This window comes from Mytilus trossulus, chromosome 11, assembly GCF_036588685.1.
Source record: "Mytilus trossulus isolate FHL-02 chromosome 11, PNRI_Mtr1.1.1.hap1, whole genome shotgun sequence".
NCBI lineage: Eukaryota > Metazoa > Mollusca > Bivalvia > Mytilida > Mytilidae > Mytilus > Mytilus trossulus.
In genome coordinates, this window is record NC_086383.1 from 27,313,195 (window position 1) to 27,339,153 (window position 25,959).

Sequence of the window (25,959 nt, forward strand, 5' to 3'; positions counted from 1 at the left end):
ACATGCACACGTATAAAAATTGCGGTTTTTATCCAACGCAATCATATGATTGAACGTAGTTTTCAATTTAGACTCGTTTATATATATATATGTACCACTAAATAAACCGTTACATCCAAAATGGAAAGACATAATAACTTAAGTATGGGCGAGAACAAAGTTAGAATATGGATTCAATAATAAAAAGGATGAGGGCCAGAAGAAATAAGTCATAGAATGTAAAAAAAAAAACCCAACAAATACCTAAAAAAATATTAAATGAATCTATCATATTATTATTCACCAATTTTTCAACAATCATCAATACCAGATTGATACCTGATGAATAGACAACAGGAGACATTTATGCATTTTCGCAAATTAAGTAAAACATGCATTATCTGCACGATGCTGTGCACAGCATATATTATAGTCCAACATAATGTGTCACCGTCTATATCATTATAATACTAGTATCATCAATTTTTTACGTCTTAGATGCATGATTCTTTTACTAGTTGTTAGTTGCTTTGAAATAGCTGTCATGCAGTTAACTTCGAGTACTCTCAGATCTGTACCTATAGTGTCTTTTTGTTATTGGGATTTACAAGTACCCGGCCACCTCCACTTGTATTTGTGTCCATCTGATGAGTTATGCCTTTTCAACGGATATTTATTGTAAATTCGTTCTTATGTTGTAATGTTATACCACTGGCCCGGGTTAAAGGTAGGCTTGCGATTCTGCTAACATGTTCAACCCCGCCACATTTTGTAACTATGTGACTGTGCCAAGTTAGGAGCCTGTAATTCAGTGGTTGTCGTTTGTTTATGTGTTACATATTTGTTTTTCGTTCATTTGTTTTGTACATATAAATAAGGCTGTTAGTTTTTTCGTTTGAATTGTTTTACATTGTCATTTCGGGGTCTTTTACATAGCTGACTAATGCAAAATGGAGAGAAATTGAATTTTCAGAGAATTAACGGCATGATATTTGAAATAGCGTAGACAATTTGATTTTGAAAACCTTAAGACATGAATACGACTAAATTGGTGAGGGGACTGTGCAAACCCTATATATCCGTCTATGTATGCTTCCGTTATTGTTCGCCACGTTTCGCACAGCAATTCGTATTTATTGATATTAAGTCTAGGAGTTATAATGTCTTTCCATTGGCGGATTCAGGCCGGGGGGGGGGGGGGGTCGGTTGTTGGGAATCCGGATCCGTTCGCGCCCATTCACGTTCACACCCACCAGAGACATATAATACTGTATTATATGTCTCTGCACCCACTCATGTTCGCACCCTTTCACTTTCGCACCACCCATGTTCGCACCCAAAGTCCGTTCTCACCCTACATGTTCGCGCCCAATCTTAATTGGTTTTGTGTTTTTAATAACTTTGTAAGTTTTGGCAAGTAGTATTCTTATAAGTATAATTGTTTTCATTGTCTCAAAAAAATGTGTTGAATGAAATCTTAATTATGATTTGGATAACTAGTGTATTGTTAAAATAAAAAATATTTCTTTCTAAACAAAGTGGGATTCCGTCAACGTTTTCTTTGGGTGTTGAATAACTCCTAATCATGTTTTGGTTAGTGTATTAATTGCTATAACTTTGTTTCATTGAATTGTTTCAAAATGAAGTGAGATTCAGACTACGTTTTTTTGGGTGTGTGTTGAATAAATTTTTTCATGTTTGATGTTTTGGTTATAATTTTATTGTTTCATTGTTTCAGATCAAAGGGACCAAGCTGTTAAAACAATTATCTTTTGTGATTTTCATTTAAAATCTTCAATCTTTTACTCGATCATACCAAGCTATAACTTACATTCAGTATTTACGTGAAAGCAATTACAAACAACAATCATGATTTTCCAATTTTCCAACTGGAATTTGAATTAAAATTAGGCACGAACGTGTAGAGTGCGAACGTACCTTGGGTGCGAACGTGCGAGGTGCGAACGTGTAGGGTGCGAAAGTATATTGGGCGCGAACGGACCTGATACCGTTACTTGGACCACCCCCTTTTTTGGGGGCCGATCAATGCATTTGAATAGGAGCATATAGCTGGAAACCCCTCTTTTTAAAAAGTTTGGATCCGCCCCTGTATGCATACATATGGCAACTCAACTCAATTTTTTTTTTAACTTTTTTTCATGGTTAGTGGTTGAAAATCCGTATTCCATATCGTATCCATTCCGTCAACTCTGTGTTTCCGCTTTTAGTTTATTTCGACAAGATCCGGGAAAGAAAATTAGAAAGTTGCAATACTTCTAAATTTGTCATTGACACATTTCATATTTACATCACATAAAACAGATCATCATGGCAGAAGCACTAGAAGAAATATCACCAGAGCAGACAGAAAAAATAATCCAATTTCAGGTTCACGAAGTGACATAAAACCTCTAATTTTAAATGATGCTGATCAGGTCCATTTTCAAAACAACTGCGTCATCATTTACGATCATTTCTAGACAAATTTATCTATATTAGTTGAATAGTTAAGATAACTTCAAATATTTCAATTTTGCCATTAGTATAATGAATTGAGAATCGGGCGTCTGAACTGAAAAATGTCCTGTTTCGATGATAATTTATTAATTTGCTTAAATATTGCCAGTATTGGCCTTTCTTCTGTTTCATTTGTAGTCAGTTTACATAGAGAACCTTAAATGAGAGTTGCATAGTATATGTTTGTCTTATATGGGTTTCTCACTTTAAAGAAATGTATTTTCCTGCGTTTCGGAGTATAGCGGGAAAATGTTGTCTAAAAGGAACGTTTTATAAGAACGGTATATATTTTTTGGCGGGTTTTGTTATGTGTAGTTGTACACGTGGATACGTGGACCAATCATTTGGATTGTGTCAAAAAGAATTCTTATATTAATGAGTTGAAAGCAGGTTTTAAATGTTCTTGGGTTTGAAAATCATTCTAGCCGCAGACGTTCAACACTAAACTTCAATGTTTCATAAATAATATTTGATATTGTATATTATTTTGCTGTTTTTTCTTGATGGAGTTTGGCATCAATGTCCCAAGGCATGCCTTGCACTTGCTCCGAAAACACAGGTTTCCAAATCAATTTTCTTTAATAAAGTTTTTTGATGGTTTTTCCTGGGCGGCGAGGTTACGTTAAAGACGGATATATATACACAATGATACATACATACATACATACATGCATACATAGAGATATTGGCTCTTATTGATACAGAGTGAACTTGTTTCAGATGTTTATTCTTTCTGTGTACCTCATTTGGAATGTATTTGTATTTCATATATGTCATGATTTATAATATAAAATATACATTAAACGCCGGCTCTGTTAGTCTGCACGGCTAAATGCATTGCTTTGTGTTTGTTATTATTGTAGTGTAGTTAAGACTGCATTGCGACATCACAATTTCAAATAAAAAAGCATTCATAGTAAAAATTCATATGACATTTAATCTTGTAAAATTAAAAAAATCAAGAGTCCTTTGAAATGTTTCTAAATTTTTTTTATGATACAATTGTTTATTGATTGATGAATTTTGTCCAGATGATTGTATACTATCATGACAATCTACATGATATAGCTAGTAATTGTCCAACCAATCCACCAATGTAGTTGTTAACTGTGTTGGCGGGATAGTTATTAATAGTTCATTATGTTTTATTTATAGGACATGACAGGAATAGATGATTTGGATAGATGTCAACAGATTTTACAACAGCATGAGTGGAATATTGAGGTTTGTAATATGAATTAACATGATTAAAGGTGATGTCACACAGGTTGACTAAGGCTGTGTTCACTTTGACCTAAACTCGGTGTTGTGTTAGTGTACCTCACACATAAACTAAAAATACGTTCCCATTGATTAAACTCAATGTTTACATGTAGTGTAAATCATGTTTTGTCTACATGCAGTCGATAATCGATGTAGGCCTTGTGTATGTTGAGTGTACACAAAACTAGGCATTCAGAATTTAATTTTCCCATGTATATTTAAAAAAGAAACAATTTTTATATAAATATAATACTTATAACACTAGTACTTATAAAAAATATATGTTATTAAAACCCTTTACACAGCCTTATAAACCTCTTATCAAGACTCATCCATCATCATTGACGAACACATAATTGATTTGAAAAGTTCTACACAAATCGTCTGGATGTACACACTGACAGAAATATTTGCCACTGGTATTTACTCAAACAATGATTCATTCATAAATGCATTACTAAAAAAGGGTGAGATTAATTGTTTGTTAATGTAGTATCTCAGATCCATTAAAATACAATAAGAAAAAAAAGAATAATTACCTCTCCCTGTGCCAAATACTCCTTGGAGAAAAAAACAAACATTTGAAATAAACAGTAATGTACAAAAAAATGATGTAGTAATCCTTAACATCGAAATTCTTTTTCTTTGTCTGTAAGCATGTGGATGTAGCCTAAGTTTTTAATGCGTAATCCAAACATCTTTAGTTTAAACTACTGCAAATCATCCAAAATGACTTTCTCAAAGGAGAAACCACTAAAAGATACTTTTTAAGAAAAGGGGGGTTCTGAGTCAGAAATTTTTATTGCGCGAAATTTTATATTTTTTCTTTTTTTTCGATTGTACCAATGGTAATCACGGGTTTGGCTATCTGAGGTTTTCGATTGTACCAATTCAATAAACACTTTAATGTATTGGGAAACTTTGGATTCAGAATATTTGTTCATTTTAATCATCTGTATGAAATTGTTGAAAATCCATCCCCCTTTTTTTAAAGTCAAATGGTTGTTCCCTTACTGCTAGAATAGTTGTTTGAAAATTTGAATTCGGTTCTACCTAATGAACATTTAAACGACATATTGTTTACAAGTGTGAACAAATCGTATGTACAGGTAGCTAAACAATGTGTATAGATGTGAACAAATTTAATGTGAAACTAGTGTACATGACATTAAACCAAATGTAAACATGTTTACTGTACACAGCGTTTGGTGTGAATACAGTCTTAGTTTTAATTCATTTGGCTGTGTAATGCCTGCACAACAGGAGATGCTTACAATTTTACCTTGTCTTTTCATCAGGGAGATATTTCATTAGAGTTGAATGTGAAGACATTGCCTTAGTAATTCCAAAATGGTCCAAATAACATAGGTCTTTATCACCTTTTTCTTATTTGAACTCCTGTATTTCATTGACATTCATGACATTTGTTAATGAAATAATCACAAACTGATAGATCAAATTAATTCAGAAAGAGGTTTGTCTTAAACATTTAAATACAAAATTAATATTCCTTCCATAATAGATTAAAGATGTTAGAACTTTATTAACACTCTAGACAATTTACAATGTAACAAGAGGCAGACAAATGATACAAATAATATTTTAACATGGTGAACAAGATAGAAAGAAATATACATACGTAATTCATTGATATTATACCTAATTCTATGTACACAAGTATACACATATGACATAAATAACATGTGAAAAACATTCAGAGCTATATTTCTTAAAGAATAACAGTAAATTACCAAAAAATGTTAAACGTTAATTTACAAAACACATCATCAACCTTTTTGTCATAATAGTACAATTGTTCACATCATCCAAAATATTAAAAATGTATATATATATTCTTTCAGCCATCTCATTCTGAAATAACGTTTTGTGATTTTTACAGCATTATCATTGTTTTCTTCATGTTCATTGTGTCAATTCTCATAATCTTTATGCTTTCACTGTTTTGTAAACCAAATTGAGCCATGTTAATAACACATATATTGTATGTATTAAGGTGGGATCCAACACCTTGCCTAAAATTAATTTGGCTTGTTTTATTTTCATAAAAATTTGAGAAAGTATTTTCTTTGACCCTTTGACAAAAATATAAATATTTCAAAAAATTTGAACCAACCGTTTTATCAGAAAAATTACACAGGTTATATATCAGTTTGACAAAAAACAAATTTTGATTATTGAGAAGCTTAATTTTCCCTAAACAGCATAATGTAATTAAAACGTTTAGCTGATTTTACAGAGTTACCTCCCGGTAGTGTTAGGTATCACCTTAACTAAATCAAATGAGCATCAAGTTCGAGGTGTATCATAAAACATGCTGTGTAATGATCATTCATTGTATTCAATTATGACTTTTATTTATGTATTACCAATATCAACTTCCACCAGAGGACAATTGGATAACAATTTATTTTTGCATGTAATGGTTGCATCAGAGAATTGATACTCAGATACAAACAAAAATATTTCAAAGGGGGTGTAAAGAAATATTTACAACAAATACAGATTATGACATTATCATGACAATGTTTATATATTTCAGACTGCTGTGCAGGACACATTTAATGAACAAGAGGGAGTTCCTTCTGTTTATAGTCAACCTCCTCCTGAACCCAGAACACCTCCAGTTAACATTCAACCTTCAGACCAAAGGTCAGTTTGCACTCTCACTCAGTGATGACAAATGTCTGCCATTTTGTGCCTTTTCTTGACCATCATTTTAATTGATTCTTGATGAAAATGACATAAGATTGAACGCCAATTTGATAGAAAAGAAATGTTATTTGGCAGACACAAATTAAATGAGACAAAGACTTCATGATACACTCTGAAATATTGGCACGTCCTTACAATTGTTGACAAATACCACATATTGCATACTCTCAAAGGAATGAAAAAATAAAGATATGTCAAATCATTAAAAACAATAAAATTGAGAATGGAAATGGAGAATGTGTCAAAGAGACAACAACCTGACCATAGAAAAAACAACAGCAGAAGGTCACCAACAGGTCTTCAATGTAGCGAGAAATTCCCACACCCGGAGGCGTCCTTCAGCTGGCCCCTAAACAAATATATACTAGTTCAGTGATAATGAACGCCATACTAATTTCCAAATTGTTTTTCCAGATTAAGCATCAGTCCCAGTATTCATTATAAATAATTCCAACTTATATTAATTTTATTTTCCAGGGTTTTTACAGTAGCTAGTAGAAGACCACAAGGAATATTTCAATGGACATATTTTTTTATGGCGTTTCCGTTTAGATTTGTTTACACAACTTTTACTGATATTTTAACATTTATTTGTAAGTTCCAAAATAATGTACACTTTTTACAGAAATTTGAATTAGAAATGTGAAGGAAGGTATTTTTATGCCCCACCTACAATAGTAGATGGGCATTATGTTTTCTGGTCTGTGCGTCCATTCGTCTGTTCGGATAAAGTCTGTCCCGTTTCAGGTTAAAGTTTTTGGTCAAGGTAGTTTTTGATGAAGTTGAAGTCCAATCAACTTGAAACTTAGTATACATGTTCCCTTTGATAAGATCATTCTAATTTTAATGCCAAATTAGAGAATTTATTCCAATTTCACGGTCCATTAAACATAGAAAATGATAGTGCAAGTGGGGCATCTGTGTACTGTGGACACATTCTTGTTATTATCTCAGGTCACCCTGTCAGCTGATCATTGTGATAATTTCTTGACTCTATTTTTATTCTATGAAGGATACTGAAAGTATTTTATGTCTTGAATATTTTATAAAAATTTAAACCCTGAGTTAAAGAATCAACAGTTCTAGGATATTTTTCATTTCTCACAATTCAGTTTGCAGTATAAATGTATTTCTCTAATTCTATGGAAATTTACCCCTTTCCAAACCAATTGTATAAATTAAATTTAATCAATGTGTGGTTGTCGGTGATGTCAAAAGATCATTGGATGATTTAAAGGGTCATAACCTTTTTAGCTAGCTGGATGAATCAACGTATGCTAACAGGTGTTAATGAAATTGACAACTTCGTGGAATGTGAAAGGCACTCGAGGTGGATTTTCATTAAACAAAAAAACAAAAAATAATCATTAGAGAAACAGATTCTAACATAGTTACTCGAGATTATTGGATTTATCCAATCTTGAAAGTTAAATTATAAAAGTACTCGGTGTGGTAACTGATAATTTAACTATCTCGATTGGGAAAATCCGATAATCAACTGGTATCATCGTAAGGATCTATATATTAAATCTGAATTTAAATGCAAATCTGCTGAAGAAGGCTGATTTGTATTTAAATTCAGCATTTTTTTGTTGGTGTAATAATGGTGTATATTTTCTTTTATTTCAGGGGGTTTATTTAGACAAGATCCAAGGAGAAGTAAGTATAATTGTTTAATTACCTATAGGGTTGTATGCACACATTGGATAAAATCCTGAAATTCAATTGTTTAAGAAAAACATGTTTTTTTGCATCAGGAAAATTGACATTAGAAAATTATTGATTCCAAATTATTAGGCTTGATCAATACAAGAAATTTTTCACTTCAGGATTTAGTGATGAAAATAAAAATCTATAGAATGTAATTTGAATAAATATATTAAAAAAAATAAGGGAATTGCATTAGAAAAAAAACTTGATTATAGAATGTAAATTTGAATATTGAAAAAATAAGGGTCTTTGCATTAGAAAATACACTTTTGATTGACACATTATTCAGTTAATGTATATTTATATCTCTGTAATCTAATGTTTATTTCCAGATGTAGTAGACCCAGTTGGTGATGTAACCAGATTTTTACAGACTTATAATGATTTATATGGACAGGACCATCCAGTATTTTACCAGGGATCATACAGTCAGGTATTAAAAAGGATCATATTATTATGCTCTAGAAGAAAACTCGTCTTATAGCACCTATAATGTACCTCTTACAGTCCTACTGTACATTCAGAAATTATTGTGAGGCTTTTATTATTGTGAAAAATGTGACATGAATTAAACAGAATTTTTCTCACTATGACAAAATTAAAAACGCATTTTAGACTAGATTGACAAAATTGCAATAATAAATGTACGCAATAATTTCTGAATTTACCGTTATTTATATTATAAGTCAATTACAGAGGAAGGATGATCTTTTTTAAATAACTTTCTGCATGATATAAACACAAAATCTACAATTTACATAGAATTATTTTTGTTAAATTATTACTGTGACTTGATTTTAAGTGTTTTAACTTTATATCCACATGTTTCAGTTCATATGAAATTCTGTTGGATGAAAGTTAATTGATCAGAACGCAATTTCAGTGACTTGACTCAATAATTTTATTCCCCACGCCGTACAGGAGGGGCATTAAGTTTAACCCTTGTCAGTCTGTATGTACGTCTGAAAGTTCGTCCCAAACTGGCAAAATTAGTTTCTGTTCTCCAACTTTAATTTGCCTCCACTAAATGTTATGAAACTTATACACAATGCTTATTACCACAAAACACAGATCATGTTTGATTTTTTGTGGTCTTACTTTTATCGTTCTAGAGTTATGCCCCTTTCTAAATGGAAATATAGCTGATTTTTTTTTGTTTTTGTTCTTTTATAGAAATTAATTGTTGTAAAAATATGAGACCTATTGTCAGCTTCTCATTGAAAACATTTTGCCTCTATTGTAATGTGTTGTATGATTTCATATCTCATTGGGATGAAACATTTATTAGAAAAAAAATTATGTTGCCTATAAGTCAGTCTTAAACTCTGTTCTGGAGAACAGAACTAATTTTCGTCACAATATGTTTAAACTTTTTGATCTCATTATTAAACAGGATATATCATGAGCTTTTCCTGACTAAGAAATTCCTGTTATATTATCAGTATCAAGATCATATGATATATTTACTAATTACTGTGGATTCATTATTATTCGTAGGACATTAGTTTTTCGTGGATTTCGTTGGAAAAGTTAAACCATGAAATTTAATAATTAACGAATAACAAATTTTCAATAGGCTTGTATGCATAATTTGGCAAAACCACGAAATCAAGTATCCACGAACTTGTTAATTTTTCTCAATCCAGGAAAATTGATACCCACGAAAATAAATGAATTCACAGTATTGGTATGTTATGAAACTTTCCTTTGATCTTACTGATTGATAAATTCCTTTCTCAGCACAGTGGAGTGATATGAAAAATTATGGCTAGAAACTAAGGGTACATGTGTCTGTTGACAATGAGATTAACAACCTTGTCATAGGTAAAATAGCAATAAACAGATTATCATTGGTCATCTCAACTTGATAGCTTTTGTCACTTTCGCCGTGTCGGCTCAAAAGAGAAAACCAATCTCTTTGAGATGACCAAGGACAATCTATAAATGTCAGTACAAATGAAAAATACGATGAAAATATACCCAAGCTGTATTGTATATTTTTTCCTTTTCCAGGCTTTAAATGATGCCAAGAGTGAGTTACGGTTCCTGTTGGTATATCTCCATGGTGATAATCATCAAGATACACCAGATTTCTGCAGGTTTGTTATCTAATAGACATGTGGCAAAATGTCGTACAATTCAAGAAGTCGATTTACATATTTTTACACAATCAAAATTATACATATTTGGAAGTGGGTATCGCCAATGAGCAGTAGCTTACAGTTTCACTTGTTAGATATGTACAACAGTTTTATTTATTGAAAAAAAAGATTATATTTAGATATACTAGAACACACCCATGATATTGCGGGTCCGTGACTGAATTAAAGTATATAACTATGTGTATGCCTTATTTTAGTATTGGTATTGTCATCTGATAAAGTCATGTCGATTATAAGATGCACAGTTTTCTCTGCTTTCAAAATCTTTCTATTTGAACCCGTCGACCCGGAACCTATCAATTATTGGTAATAGTAATAATTTGGAAAATAAAAGGGCCTTTTTAACTCAACAGTATACACCAAAATTATTTGTTATATATAAAGTTGAATTCTTTGATTCATCGTTTTTACGTGATGACGGCTGACAAATTGGACCTCGTTATTTAAGTATTATAGATTTTCTGAATCATCATTTGCCATGTCATTTACTTTCAGAAATACATTAGGGAATAATGATGTGATAGACTTTATAAATAGCAGTATGTTATTTTGGTCATGTAATACTAACAGTCCTGAAGGATATAGGGGTAAATATACATAGTTTATAAAATATAGAGATGTTGTATGATTTCTTATAAGAAAACTACTGTGGACACCAATTTTCATGGATTTAAACATGTTAAAAAACTCATATTTTCTAGAATATTTGATTTCATTGATATTCAACAGTCTGTTATCTAAACCCCAAAAGCTGATATCCCACGTCAAATAATAAATGCACAGTTTCCAAAGACTGCAGAAAATAGATGTAAGCAACTATATGTCACCCGAGGGACCTCAACAATGAGCAAAACTTATACCACATTATAAGCTATAATAGGCTCCAATTTTATTCAGAAAATTATTTATCAACCAGATTAAAGCTATAAACACTACAATGGAAAAAGCTATAAACACTATAATGGAAAAAGCTATAAACACTATAATGGAAAAAGCTATAAACACTATAATGGAAAATGGTAGAAAGCAAACAATCAAAAGCACTGAATTACAAGCTCCTGGATTTTGAAATACTCATTAAATGTGGAGATTTTAAACATGTTTGAGAGAACTTGACACTTTCTCTATAAATCTAACAACAGCAACATACTATATTGTAAAGGCCTTTTCTTGTCAGAATTTTGAGCATATAAAAAGAGTCATTTATTTAATAAAACAGATGTGGGATGTTCATCAATTCAATGATACTAATACCAAGAGCACACTCTTCTATAGATTTATTTACACTTGTATGCTAATTTGACCCCAATTACATAAAATCACACAAGTTCACATAAATTTTGCCATCACAATTTAAAAAAAATGATGTTACAATTAATAAGTGATTTTTACTTGACATTAGAGGGTTATTCAGAGACAAAATTAAGCAAAATGCCAAAAGTGTTATTACGTTTATAGGTACAGTAGGTTTCAATTCGATATGCCAGCTCTGAAAAGCCCTGAATTATAAACATTATGCCTTTATGGACACATAAACCATGCTATGAAAATACATTTGATACCATTCTGTTATATATATGTTAACAATGTTTTCTAAAGGAGAATACTTTTTTTTCTATTTCAGTTTCCAGGGCATTAAGAGAAAATACATATCCATTTTTAGCTTTAATAGTTTTACGTCAAAATAAAATGACAGTAGTAGCTAGAATAGAAGGTCCTATTGGTAAGTTTTAGTAGTTATAAAAAGATGTGGTATGATTGCCAATGAGACAATATAAAAAAGAAGATATGGTATGATTGCCAATGAGACAACTATCCACAAAAGACCAAAATGACACAGACATTAACAACTATAGGTCACTGTACGGCCTTCAACAATGGGCAAAGCCCATACTGCATAGTCAGCTATAAACTCTACATCCAAGTCAGAATTTGTAAAAAAAACAACATTATAGGTCAAAGTACGGTCTTCAACACAGAGCCTTGACTCGCACCAAACAGCAAGCTATAAAGGGTTTAAAAAATGACTAGTGTGATACATTTCAAACTATAAAACCAGGGGTCTAATCTATATAAAAAAAACAAGAGAGAAACCGTTATGTACCACATAAGCAAACAAAAAGTACTGAACATCATGGGGTTGAAGGCATAAAACTTTGCTCAGTGGTCAGAGCACAAAAATCATGCTCGAAACATGAAATCCAGCAATTTGATCGGTTGATTTTTTTAGTCTGAGTACAAAAAACCAACTCGAAAGTTTTATGACTGTGAGGCAAGGTTCCTTTATCAGACTGATGAAATCACAATTTATCAGGTACATTTATCAAATGCAATAGAAAATCAAATAGTTACAAACCAGTTTCAGGGAATGTGGTATACTGTTAAATCCCTGTTTGCTCTAAAAATGACTATGGCAAATAAAATTGTTCTTGAAAAGAAGAAATTTTTTAATATTTTTTTTCCATTTTTGTTGAGCCTGCAACTAACAGCAAAAATAAGGTGAGACACTGGGTTCGGTGGAACCCTTACAATTTTTTTCAATCTGAAAACATATATTTTAGATTAAGATATGGTGGTGAAATAAAGGCATTAGATAACTATAGTTTTTCTGGCATTACATGTATGTAAAGAAAAAACCTGTATCTAACATTTTTTTCTGAATCTGTGTCCTAAAATTTCAGTACAGTTGTTAATAGGAAAAAAATACATGAGAAATAACATAATCATTATGATGATAATGTTTTATTTTAGGACCAGTTGAATTAACACAGCGATTAGAAAGACTTATGAGTGAAAATGAAACTAGTCTTGTAGCTGCAAGAGCAGATAGGTAAACTAATACAATCATTATTTAGGAAAGTCATTGTTAAAAGTGCCGCAAATTTTGATGAGGAAGTAAAAATGAAAACTAAACTTCATTAAATTCAGGCATTCAGAATGCTATTCTTGATTTACTATTATCAGGTAGTCAAATATTGTGAATGCAGAAATTGTTGTGATGTTTTAATTAATGCGAAAAAAGCGACTGGGTTATTGTTACATAATATTTTAATAAAAAATTATATGATATTTACCAGATTTTTCTTAATAACAAATGCACACAATAATTTCATACCTGTTAACTGTCACTATTTGTGAGGATTTCCCCCATGAAAGCTCCAAAAAGGAAATATTGAAAGAGCAATTTTGTCCACAATTTTAAACAAAACAGTTAAATTTACAATGACTATTGGCTATAAAAAGTATGAAGAAGCCAAAAAAAAACCATAAAGATAGATTTAAAGGCCCCCTTAGAGGGTTTTTAGGATTGAAAATCTATCTTGCACATAAATCCCATGGGCATTTTGCATTTTGAAAAGTTGGCAGGTATGTAATTCCTGATTTTACAGTACTGTAAATTCAGAAATTATTGCGTGCAATTATTATTGCAATTTTGTCATTTTAGACTTAATTGCGATTTTAATTTTTATGATTTTGAGAAAAATCCTGTTTAATTTATGTAATATATTTCAAAATGCAAGTTTTAATTATTGCGTTTTTCGCAATAATTTCTGAATTTACAGTATTTGAAAGTGAAAGATGTATAGGAGACAAAGCAAAAGGTAAACAAGGAATTTTTCAAAATGTTCAACAAGTTCAAATATCAAATGTGGTTTTTAAAGCAGACTGACTTAACCATTAAATAATTTATCCATGAAAAATGGTATCTGCCAAAAAGAATTGAATCCACAATTTTTGTAAACCCTATATAAAAACAGTCTGCACGGTTAGCCTCTAGTCCGACTAGTAAAATTTCATTCGGACTAGTGAGTTTCTAACAAAACATTGTTTGGACAAATTAGAAAAATGTCTTTATATTGGTCTTCGGACTAGAAGTTGAAAAAGTTTTTGGTGCAGACTGTAAAAATGTATGACATGCTGTGTCTAACTGTTGTTTTGAATACTTGTAGGGAAGAACGAAGTTTCAACCAAACTTTAAGAGCACAACAAGATGAAGCCTATTTAGAATCATTAAAAGCTGACCAGGAAAAGGTAACTTTTGATATGTTCCAATTTTTGTGACCTCAATCCTGTCCTTTTTCCTTAGAATGTATAAACCTGATAATATGTCTAATTGTAAGGTCACATTCTAGGAAAAAAGGACACTTGACAAGAATGTTAACATCAATAGATAACTTTACACACTGTCAACAATGAGCAAAATCTAAAAATTAGGTTATATGCGTGGTTAGTCAATTTGCCTAAAAATATAATTTGGTCTTCAGTATAAACAAAAAAATAATATTTTGTACAATGTAATTTTCCACTGTTGCCAATACGATTCATAAGTAAGCAACACAGGCTTATATAAGTAAGACTTCTTGTGTAGACTTTGAAAGGAATCTTACCAAATAAGTTTTGGTAGGCCATTGGCTCGACATTTGATGGCAAATAAAAAAAAATCAATTTCAGATGTTAAGGGGGCTCCTGGGTATAAATCATTTTTTTTTCTAATATAGGATTTCCCTATTTTTTTTAAGAATGAACTTTTTCATATACTTAAAAAAGAAAAATGAAATAAAAAAATGGGGTCATTGTTTATTAAGCTCACAATCTGCCTCTGGAAGAAGCATACAATTTTGTTAATGTCCTTTTTTCTGCTGAAATATAGTGTGTGATAACATTGTGTGAGGGAATTCAACGTTTGCTGTACCACTGTTCACTCCAGCGCAATTTATGACAATACCACTGCATCAATCAGAATAATTTTTTTTGCAGTGTTTTAAGAAATGATTTTACTTTGTTGTCGCGTATTATTTGTGAAACATTCTATGTAATAAAAGGGCAAATTTTCTGTATAAAGTCAATGATTATGTTGACTTTTAAAGGCCAAACTTTCTACAGCCTTAAATACGCAAATAAAAGATTCAAAAACTATACCAAAACATAATGACATGATTATGAAATAATAGCAAAATTATTGGTTAACAAATTTTTATTCGTTATTGCAAAATAATGAACTTAAAATATCTGACATTTTCTCATTACCCAACTTACCCCTATACATTTTTATGATGTGGACTAGTCATTGTTATTGAATCGTAGGCAATTTAATTGGATTAGGTTGTTATTAGTTTACCTTTAAACTTGTTTATGCTTTTCATACATGACTGTTGATTAATTAGAACATGCATGAATATGTACGGTAACTGAAATGAACTTCAAACTGGACACTGGACGAGTCAATATTATGTTTTATCAATGAAAGTTAAGGTGAGAAAGGTAAGAATTGCCACTTCTTCTATTTTCACAATTTTTTCGGAATAAACAGTTGAAAGGTTATTTTTTAAAAGCCTATTGTGGAGACAAATGAAATTTTTTACAAATAAGACGTTTTGTTCCATTAACAAGTCATTTTCTTAAGAGAAATGCCCAAATATATTTACGCACGACAGGCAAAATTATTATTTATCTCAACAAAAAAAAGCATTTTTCAGTCTCAATGGAATATGTTAATTACAATTAATCCCAAACTTAAGAAGTAAGTAACTAAAGTCAAAATATGTCCGATCTGCCTATTTCTGGAAATCGAAAGTCAATAAGATCGTTTTAAAGTCAATTTTGTCTACCTCACAAAATCTTGTAAGGCACTATAATAGGCGAAATAGAGGTAATATCGAAATAAAAAAATAACCTAATTACAGAAATTGCTAAAATTATACAAGTATTTAGTTTATGTACAGCTTATTTGAAAACCATAATAAAAAATAGAGGTCACCGATGAGTTAAAAAAAGATATTTCAAATTTAATGCAAAAAAATGGCATTTTTGTTTCAAAGGGAGATAATTTAGAGCTTTTTCAATGATATTAACATTTTAAAAGTCATCTGGGGCCAAACTGAATCAATTTTTAGGGTTGTTTTTTTGTACCATATCATAATGGAATAACTAATAGTGTATTAAATAAAAAATTGTAATGAAAAAATAAAGGTTTAATGTTTTGCTGAAATTTTTTGTACCCACGAGCCACCTTAATGCATTTTAAAAAGAATTTTTAAATAAATCTTAATCTTCAATAATCTTTATAGAAATTTTTCAATTTTTCATTATGCCTGTGAAGTCTTTAGTTTATGTTAAATGAAACTTTTACAGGCCAGAAAAAGACAGGAAGAACAAGAGGAAGTTAGACAGATAGAGCAACAAAAAGAAGAAGAAGAATTAGAAAGACTAAGATTAATACAGGTTACCTCCCTTACCTTGTTAAACAATACTCTCAACATGTGTGGGATCTAAGTATTTATCTACACTGATTAGAAGTCTTATCATTAAAATACTGTAAATTCAGAAATTATTGCGTGCATTTATTATTGCGATTTTGGCATTTTAGACTTCAATGCGATTTTAATTATTACGATATTTAGAAAAGTCCTGTTTAACTCATATAAAACATTTCAAAATGTGAGTTAAAATTATTGCGTTTACAACTCTGTCGCATTTTTCGCAATAATAAAAACCTCGCAATAATTTCTGAATTTACAGTAGTTGTGAGCTCAAATGATGACTCATGGTAGGGTGCATTTGGTTCTGATCTTTATTGACACGGATCATCAATTTCCTGCCTATGACAATGGATTCTCTAGGTACACAAAGAAAAACTGACCAGTGGGATATTTTCAGGGGATGTTTAAAAAATTCCATAAAAATAGCAGTTATCTTCAATCTTAAAAATATTGATATTGATGAAAATAAATGAATCCTCTAAAAAGAAAGAAATCACAACAAATAGTACCATCAGATGCAAGGAAATACCTGAGAAGTAGTAAACATACATTTATACATAAGTATTAAACATACATAACAAACCTGAAGGGTGCCACATGTGGAGCAGGATCTGCTAACCCATCCGGAGCACCTGAGATGACCCCAATTTTTTGGTCGGGTTGTGTTGCTGAGTCTTGTTTTCTATATTGTGTCTTCTGTACTATTATTTGTCTGTTTGTCTTTTTATTTTTAACCATGGCGATGTCAGTTTGTTTTAGATATATGAGTTTGACCCTCCATCTGGTATCTTTCGTCCCTTTTTTATACGACCGCAAATTTTGAAAAAATTTTCGTCGTATATTGGTATCACGTTGTGGTCGTCGTCGTCGTCGTCGTCGTCGTCGTCGTCCGAATACTTTTAGTTTTCGCACTCTAACTTTAGTAAAAGTGAATATACATCTATAAAATTTTATCACAAGGTTTATGACCACAAAAGGAAGGTGTAGGAATTAGGGGCCAAAAAAGGGCCCAAATAAGCATTATTCTTGGTTTTCGCACAATAACTTTAGTTTAAGTAAATAGAAAATAATGAAATTTAAACACAATGTTTATGACCACAAAAGGAAGGTTGGTATTGATTTTGGGAGTTTAGGTCCCAACAGTTTAGGAATTAGGGGCCAAAAAGGGACCCAATTAAACATTTTCTTGGTTTTCGCACCATAACTTTAGTATAAGTAAATAGAAATCTCTGAAATTTAAACACAAGGTTTATGACCATAAAAGGAAGGTTGGTAATGATTTTGGGAGTTTTGGTCCCAACAGTTTAGGAATAAGGGGCCCAAAAGGTCCAAAATTAAACTTTGTTTGATTTCATCAAAATTGAATAATTGGGGTTCTTTGATATGCCGAATCTAACTGTGTATGTAGATTTTTAACTTTTGGTCCCGTTTTCAAATTGGTCTACATTAAGGTGCAAAGGGTCCAAAATTAAACTTCGTTTGATTTTGACAAAAAATTAATCGGTGGGGTTCTTTGATATGCTGAATTTAAAAATGTACTTAGATTCTTGATTATCGGGCCAGTTTTCAAGTTGGTCCAAATCGGTGTCCAAAATTAAACTTTGTTTGATTTCATCAAAAATTGAATAAATGGGGTTCTTTGATATGCCAAATCTAACTGTGTATGTAGATTCCTCATTTTTGGTCTTGTTTTCAAATTGGTCTACATTAAAGTCCAAAGGGTCCAAAATTAAACTTAGTTTGATTTTAACAAAAATTGAAATCTTGGGGTTCTTTGATATGCTGAATCCAAACATGTACTTAGATTTTTGATTATGGGCCCAGTTTTCAAGTTGGTCCAAATCAGGATCTAGAATTATTATATTAAGTTTTGTGCAATAGCAAGTCTTTTCAATTGCACAGTATTGCGCAATGGCAAGAAATATCTTATTGCAAAATATTGTGAAATAGCAATTTTGTTTTTAATTAGAGTTATCTTTCTTTGTCCAGAATAGTAAGCAAGAAATATCTAATTGTAAGATTTTTTTTTATTTGGAGTTATCTTTCTTTGTCCAGAATCAACTTAAATCTTTGTTATATATACAATGTATAATGTATATTCACTTTTTACTACCAACTGATAAATTAAATTAATCTTTACCATTCAGTGATAACAAGCAGTTTTTTTACATCTTAATATTTTATGATGTATTTAAATGAGTAGTAATTGTTGCAAACTCCATTAGAAATTTTAATTGAGATTAGTTTTGGAATAAGGGAAAGGGGGATGTGATTAAAAAAAATGGGTTCAATTTTCTCATTTGAAATTTCATAAATAAAAAGAAAATTTCTTCAAACAATTTTTTGAGAGGAATAATATTCAACAGCATAGTGAATTGCTCTAAGAGAAAATAAAAATTTTAATTTCATTAGAACACATTCATTCTGTGTCAGAAACCTATGCTGTGTCAACTATTTAATCACAATCCAAATTTAGAGCTGAATCCAGCTTGAATGTTATGTCTTTACTTGCCCCAACCGTTCAGGGTTCAACCTCTGCGGTCGTATAAAGCTACGCCCTGCGGAGCATCTGGTTATATATTAAAATGCATTTTGTGACTATGAAATGAAAATATATTTATTGCAATTTTGTATTTAGGAAAAAGAAGACAGAAAAGAAGTATTAAAGACTGAAATACCTGCAGAGCCTAATTCTACTGATCCTGATACAGTCAAAATAGTATTAAAACTTCCTCATGGAGCTAGAGTAGAGAGACGATTTTTGAAATCACAGTCATTAAAGGTATACACAGTAAAAATTGTATTATGGTGGTACCCATCACCTTCACTAAAATTAATTTGGCTCCTTTCATATTCATAAAATTTTTACAAAGTATTTACTTTGACCCTCTAACAAAAATATAAAAAATTCAAAAATTTGAATGAACCAATTTATCAGAAAAATTACACTGGTTATATAGCAGTTTCAGGGGCGGATCCAGCAATTTTTAAAAGGGAGGGTTCCCAACCCCTGACAAAAGGGGGAGGGGGGGGGTCCAACTAAATGTCCCCATTCAAATGCATTAATCGACCAAAAAAAAAGGGAGGGGTTCCAAAATAAAATTGCTAAAAAGTATCTGGTTACTGTTGGACTCACCATGACCAAAAATGATGAGTCCCTGGACCCACCTTCTAAAATCCTTAGTGGGCACCATGAATTATGAGAGTACTGCTTAAGAAGAACACTTTTAGTTTTCAGTATTATTTGTGTCTCCTAAAACAATTTTTTTTTAAAATCGGGGAAAATTTTCCTAGTACTATTGAACTCAAAATGGTTCAATTTTTATATGCCCTTCTTTTAAACGGGACGTATTATGGTATACCGTTGTCCGTCGTCCACACTTTGGCGAACATTAACTCAAAAACACTTTCACCAATTTCCATGAAACTTAAGTGAATTGTTTATATCTATTGACGTAAGCTCCCTTCCTTTTTTTTAAATTTCAGATATAAAGTTTGGGATTTATGGGGCTTTATTGGTAAAAAAAAAGGGGGATTTTCAACACTTCAGACAATAACTCAAAAAGGCTTTCACCAATGTCAATGAAACTTTGGTGAATTGTTTATATCTATTGATGTAAGCTCCCTTTCAATTTTTATAAATTTCAAATTATGTTTTGGATTTATGGGGCTTTATTCATAAAAAAAGGGGGATTTTTAACACTACGGACAATAACTCAAAAAGGCTTTCACCAATGTCCATGAAACTTTGGTGAATTGTTTATATCTATTGATGTAAGCTCCGTTTCAATTTTTATAAATTTCAGATTTTACATTTCAGTGTTATGAATTTTTATGCTTAAAAAAGGGGGGATTTTCCAATTTTGGGACAATAACTAACACTTTCACAAAATTTTATGCTACTTTGATAAATTGTTTATATCTATTGACATAAGCTCCCTTTCCTTTTTTATAAATTTTAGATTTTACGTTTTCTTAAGTAATGAATTTTTATACTTAAAAAAGGGGGATTTTATGCAACTTTGGTGAAACTTATAAGAGCAACGGGCGTATCATGCGCTAAAGCGCAGCCCTTTATTTAAAAGTCATGTTTTGAATTCCTGCATCTGTGCAGAAATCTACAATGTACTTCCTTTTTCCAGGCTCGTCTGTATGAAACTTTGAGTAAAATATATATTAATCCGTCTAGTATAAAATAGGAAGGAATGCAATACCAATTTCATTTTTACTAATTCGTTGATATGAAAAAAACGTTACCTGATGATAGCAATTCTTTGTTTACAAAAAAAAGTAAACCATTATAGGTCAATGTACGGCCTTCAACACGGAGCCTTGGCTCACAAGGAACAACAAGCTATAAAGGGCCCCAAAATTGCTAGTGTAAACCATTCAAACGGGAAAACCAACAGTCTAATCTATATAAAAAAAAAAACGAGAAAAGAGAAACATGTATAAATTACATAAACAAACAACAACTACTGTACATCAGATTCATGAACACTATCAAAAACTGGAGTAGAACTCAGCTGCAATGAAAGGATAACCTTATCCTGCTCAGACTTGGGGTCAATTACATTGGAATGTAATTAATTAAATTACACATTACATTGCAAAAATGATCAATTACATCAATTACACATTACACTGTTTTTGTAATGTAATTAATTAAATTACAATTACTTTACTAAAGTAATTAATTAAATTACACATTACATTTCGTCATGGTATTTTTTTTAACAATATTATACATGTATAAATAATGCATGTGTAAAATATTCATGTAAGCATAGTTTAAGCGTTGCATTTGATTATCATTAGCTATTTAATGTTTTGTCACTTAGTCTGAATCTCTCTGGTCTGAACACTTTGACAGCAATTCTAAATAGTCTTTCGACACGAGCTAATGTGGCAGATATTGCTTGATCAGAACATGGAAGTTCCATGATCAGAAGATTGTCATATTGAAAGAATGGGGAATTCGTTCCTATTAACTTGCAAATACATCAAGGGGTATTTTGACATTTCAGAAATGAAGTCATTTAAATTAAACATAATATAAATAAAGATATTATACATAAAACATAAATATTATTTTTTACACTTAAAATATCAAAAAGTGTCTTGTCACAATATTGAAAATCATTTTTAGTACTAATAATGCATGTATAATGTATAAATATTAGCAATATTTTGCTAATTAGATAAAAATACATGTAACAGTGGCATTGCCCCTGGACATTTTAATCTGATTAATTGCTGTTTGTTTTTACAGCTGTTAATTTTTATTTCTTTAATCCTTTTGTGTATACTAATTTGAAAAATTATTGTGTGCAGTGATTTTAAATTATATATGAACTGTGTAAGAAAGATTTTTCTCAGTGGCACTTTTTTTGGTTTTTGTTTAACAAGGGGATGAATTACTTGTCAATCTATTTAGTTAAGAGATCTTTCTTTAAATTGAACACTAATATACAATTCTCATTTTTTTTTAATTTATAATTAAATGATAATTTGAAAGAAAAAAAAACATCTGTAGGTAAAATAAATATTAATATACATTGTAAATTCAGTATAAATTATAGACTTCATATATTAAAAAAGTATGTGATATCAATATTTGAAAGAAAAAAAAAATATTATTTTACAATTTTTATTATTAAACACAAATCCTTATTTTTAACACCATAAAAGTATATGTAATTGAAATGTAATTCAAAAGTAATTGAGCATTACATGCTTTTTTCAATGTAATTAATTAAATTACCATTACATGTAATTAAAAAAATGCTCAATTACACATTACATTCAATTACATGGAAAATTGTAATGCATTACACTTAATTACCATTACATTTTCAATTACCCCATCCCTGATCCTGCTCTACATGTGAAATCCATCATGTTATTCTTATAAAATATGTTGATATGTTATATCAAGTGATAAGGAAGAAAGCAAGACTTGGTAAGAAAATTAGCAATGAAAAGTAAAATCACAAAAATACTAAACTCTGAGGGAAATTCAAAAAGGAAAGTCCCTAATCAAATGGCAATATTAATGCTTCAACACATTAAACTAATGGATAACAACTGTCATACTCCTGTATTGGTACAGGCATTTTCTCATCTTAAAGCAAGCTAAACCTCTTACTTGAATGACAGTCATATCAAATTCTATTAATATTTACAACCATGTGTGAACAAAACAAACAGACATTTTTGCACCTGTCCCAAGTCAGGAGCCTTTGGCCTTTGTTAGTCTTGTATTATTTTTAATTTTAGCTTTTTGTGTACACTTTCTAGTTTAGTATGGCGTTCATTATCACTGAACTAGTACATGTATATATATTTGTTTAGGGGCCAGCTGAAGGACGCCTTGGGCTGTGAGAATTTCTCGCTGCATTGAAGAACTGTTGGTGACATTCTGCTGTTGTCTGCTCTATTGTCAGGTTGTTGTCTCTTTGGCACATCCCCATTTCCATTCTCAATTTTATTATAGGTAAAATGTCAAAAATACAGCCGTCAAAATTGTGTTATAATCTTAATCACTCTATAAACAAAAAAATATGTAAGAATGAAAAATTACCGATGTCACAATTTTTTTCTATTTTAGGATTTATATCACTTTGCGTTCTGTCATGAAGACTGTCCTGATGACTTTCATATAGTTACAAATTTCCCAAGACGGACTCTACCATGTGAACCTAAAGACGGTGAACCCGAACCTCCCACTTTCGCTGAAGCAGGACTTGGAAAAAATGAAATGTTATTTGTGCAAGATAACGAAGCATAGATTAGAAAAAATAGATTGAAATTGAATTTTGATGTTCAAGTGCGAAAGGAATTTGAAGGAATTGAAAGAAGTGCATATATATAAGTTATTTGAGTAACCTTGACCTTGACAAGATTGAAGGAAAAAAAAACTTCTAGTTTGTGTTACATGTTGAAGAAATTATATTCTGTTTGGACCTGGTTTGAGTTTGGAAGCAGCAGAGTGTAAATTGCCTCAAGCTTATTGAAACGAATTATGGAACTGAAAATTTGGTAGTTATGCAGATTTGTAATGTGAATTTATTCTTTAATAAGGACTGTTTCCCAGAAAAAAAAGGGAAATTTAATCTTTAAAAGAAATCAAAAGTATTTTTTTTTAAATTTGTGTTCATCAGTCATACATTTATTTCTTTCATAAATGATGTGAATTTGTAACAAATACAAAATGAAAATAAAAAGTAATATGGATTCATTTATTTTTGTGGGTATCAATTATGTGGATTGAGAAAAACTCATTTACATGGGATATTTGATTTCGTAGTTTTGCCAATCTCTGCATTATATTCTTATAGAAATTCTTATCTTTGTTGAACATTTGAATTTGTGGTTAACTTGTTCCCATGAAACCCACGAAAATATGTATCCAATGAATAATAATGAAGGCACATGAAATCCTGTTCTGTTCTTTACAATATTATTACACTCAGAACTACACTAAATATACTGTAAATTCAGAAATTATTGCATGCATTTATTATTGCGAATTTGTCATTTTAGACTTCAATTTGATTTTAATTTTTACAATTTTGATAAAAATCCTGTTTAACTTATATAAAATATTTTAAAATGGGAGTTTAGATTATTGCATTTACAACTCAGTCCGTCACATTTCTCGCAATTATAAAAACCTTGCATTAATTTCTGAATTTACAGTAAATGGTATTTATTCTTAGATTTAGAGTTTGTACTTTTAAACATTTTCATTTTTTTTTACCATACATGAAGGACTGTGGCTTCAATTATATTTGTGGATTTAGGACAAATGATATTTTTGTGAATATTTTATTTCGTTGTTAAACCAAAGTTGGCATAGAAGTCTACTGACAATTTTTTTTTTTTTGCATTGACCATCTAAATTTTTGGTCCACCTATCACACTTAGAATCTACAAATAATTTTCCAGGAATAATAAGGAATCCACAGTACTTTCAAACCCCACATAATGTTGGTTTTAAAATATCTGTTTCTTAGTTCAATTTATAAATATCAGTTTGTTAAATTTTTGGGTGAGATTTTGGAAATATCTTACCAAATAAATTAATAATGAATTTTGTGCTTAAGTATAAATTGTTTTTTATAAAATACAAAAAAAATGTATGCTTTTTGGCATGTTTGGTAACATATTATTTTTGTTGTTTTATGTTGGAAGAACATTTTTTTGCAGGAAAGTAAGTCCATGCTTTATAATATGAGCTGCGTCATATAAAAATGGACCATATGCAAATGCACATTTATACATGTACACATTTTAGACTTTGGTTGAATTTAAAACATGCAATTATTAAATAAAAGATAAATTTAAGTTTGATTTTAGGGTTCTTTAACAACTGAAATTTCAAACAATCACAGATGACTTTATACCATAGAGAATTTTTTAACCCAAAATAGTTTTACAGACATATTGATATTCCTTAGAACAAAGTCGATTTCTATCCATCAGACGCAGCACATATGCATGTTATAATTATTAAGCATTTCAGTTCAAATTTCACCTTTATTTGTATTCAATGCACAATTGTGAAAATGAATATGCATTCAAAGAAAAATGAATCAGTAATAAATGTTTTAACATGATTATAGATAAATAAAAATTATTTCTAGTTTGCCTTAACAAAGTTGATAAAGAACCATGGGAGTACATGTTTCAAACAACACTTTTGTAAATTTAGAAATTATTGCGATGTTTTTATCTTTGCGAAAAATGCAATGTTCAGGGTTATCATGTTATAATCGCAAAAATTTACTCTCATTTTGAAATTGTTTATTTGAATTAAACAGGGTTTTTCTCAATATCAAAGAGATAAAAATTGCATTTTAGTCTAAAATTACAAAATTGTAATAATTTTTACAATTTACAATAAGTTGTGCATCCAGAGACAGTCACATCTACAGAACTGCTTAGCCTACACACTTCAAATATAAAATCGTAATTAGTCCCACTTTCTAACAAAAGTTAATGTCAACCATATTTAATGGTTAATTGACATCAGTAAAAGTCTATGTCTAAGTTCAGATTTACATTCAATTTCATATATCAGTTATTGTTGATAGTGTCCATTGCTGTAATTTCAGTATAGAGTTATTTCCCCTGATTTTGTTTCACTTTAATTTCTTATTTGACTATGTGGTACAAGAAAATCAGATGACATACTCTTCTAAGTTGGTATTCATGAAAGTGAAATTCAACTTTTTATAAAGTCGAGTTAGTATAACGAGTTGAATATGATTGATTTATAAGGAAATTTGTTGTTCTCTAAAATAGAGGCAAAGGGAACTAACTCTACTTCA

General features: G+C 30.5%; 1 protein-coding gene across 2 annotated transcripts in view; it reads left to right on the forward strand.

Annotated features, from left to right (window-relative positions):
* Positions 1–2,189: 2,189 nt before the first annotated feature.
* Positions 2,190–25,959, forward strand: part of LOC134690943 (FAS-associated factor 2-like) — a 49,053-nt gene continuing 25,283 nt past the window's right edge. Inside the window, exons 1-14 of one of the 2 annotated variants that reach the window (XR_010102062.1) lie at positions 2,190–2,367; positions 3,652–3,720; positions 6,320–6,429; positions 6,970–7,085; positions 8,122–8,151; positions 8,535–8,635; positions 10,216–10,301; positions 10,860–10,951; positions 11,989–12,087; positions 13,116–13,194; positions 14,315–14,396; positions 16,497–16,586; positions 19,263–19,406; positions 23,235–23,518. Coding sequence is in view for 1 of the 2 variants with exons in the window: in XM_063551119.1 (XP_063407189.1) it covers positions 2,308–2,367; positions 3,652–3,720; positions 6,320–6,429; positions 6,970–7,085; positions 8,122–8,151; positions 8,535–8,635; positions 10,216–10,301; positions 10,860–10,951; positions 11,989–12,087; positions 13,116–13,194; positions 14,315–14,396; positions 16,497–16,586; positions 19,263–19,406; positions 23,235–23,414 (1,338 nt within the window). In the remaining variant the exon portion in view is untranslated. Of the gene's footprint in view, positions 2,368–3,651; positions 3,721–6,319; positions 6,430–6,969; positions 7,086–8,121; positions 8,152–8,534; positions 8,636–10,215; positions 10,302–10,859; positions 10,952–11,988; positions 12,088–13,115; positions 13,195–14,314; positions 14,397–16,496; positions 16,587–19,262; positions 19,407–23,234; positions 25,243–25,959 lie in introns of those variants that run through there. The other variant, XM_063551119.1, reaches the window with a different exon arrangement.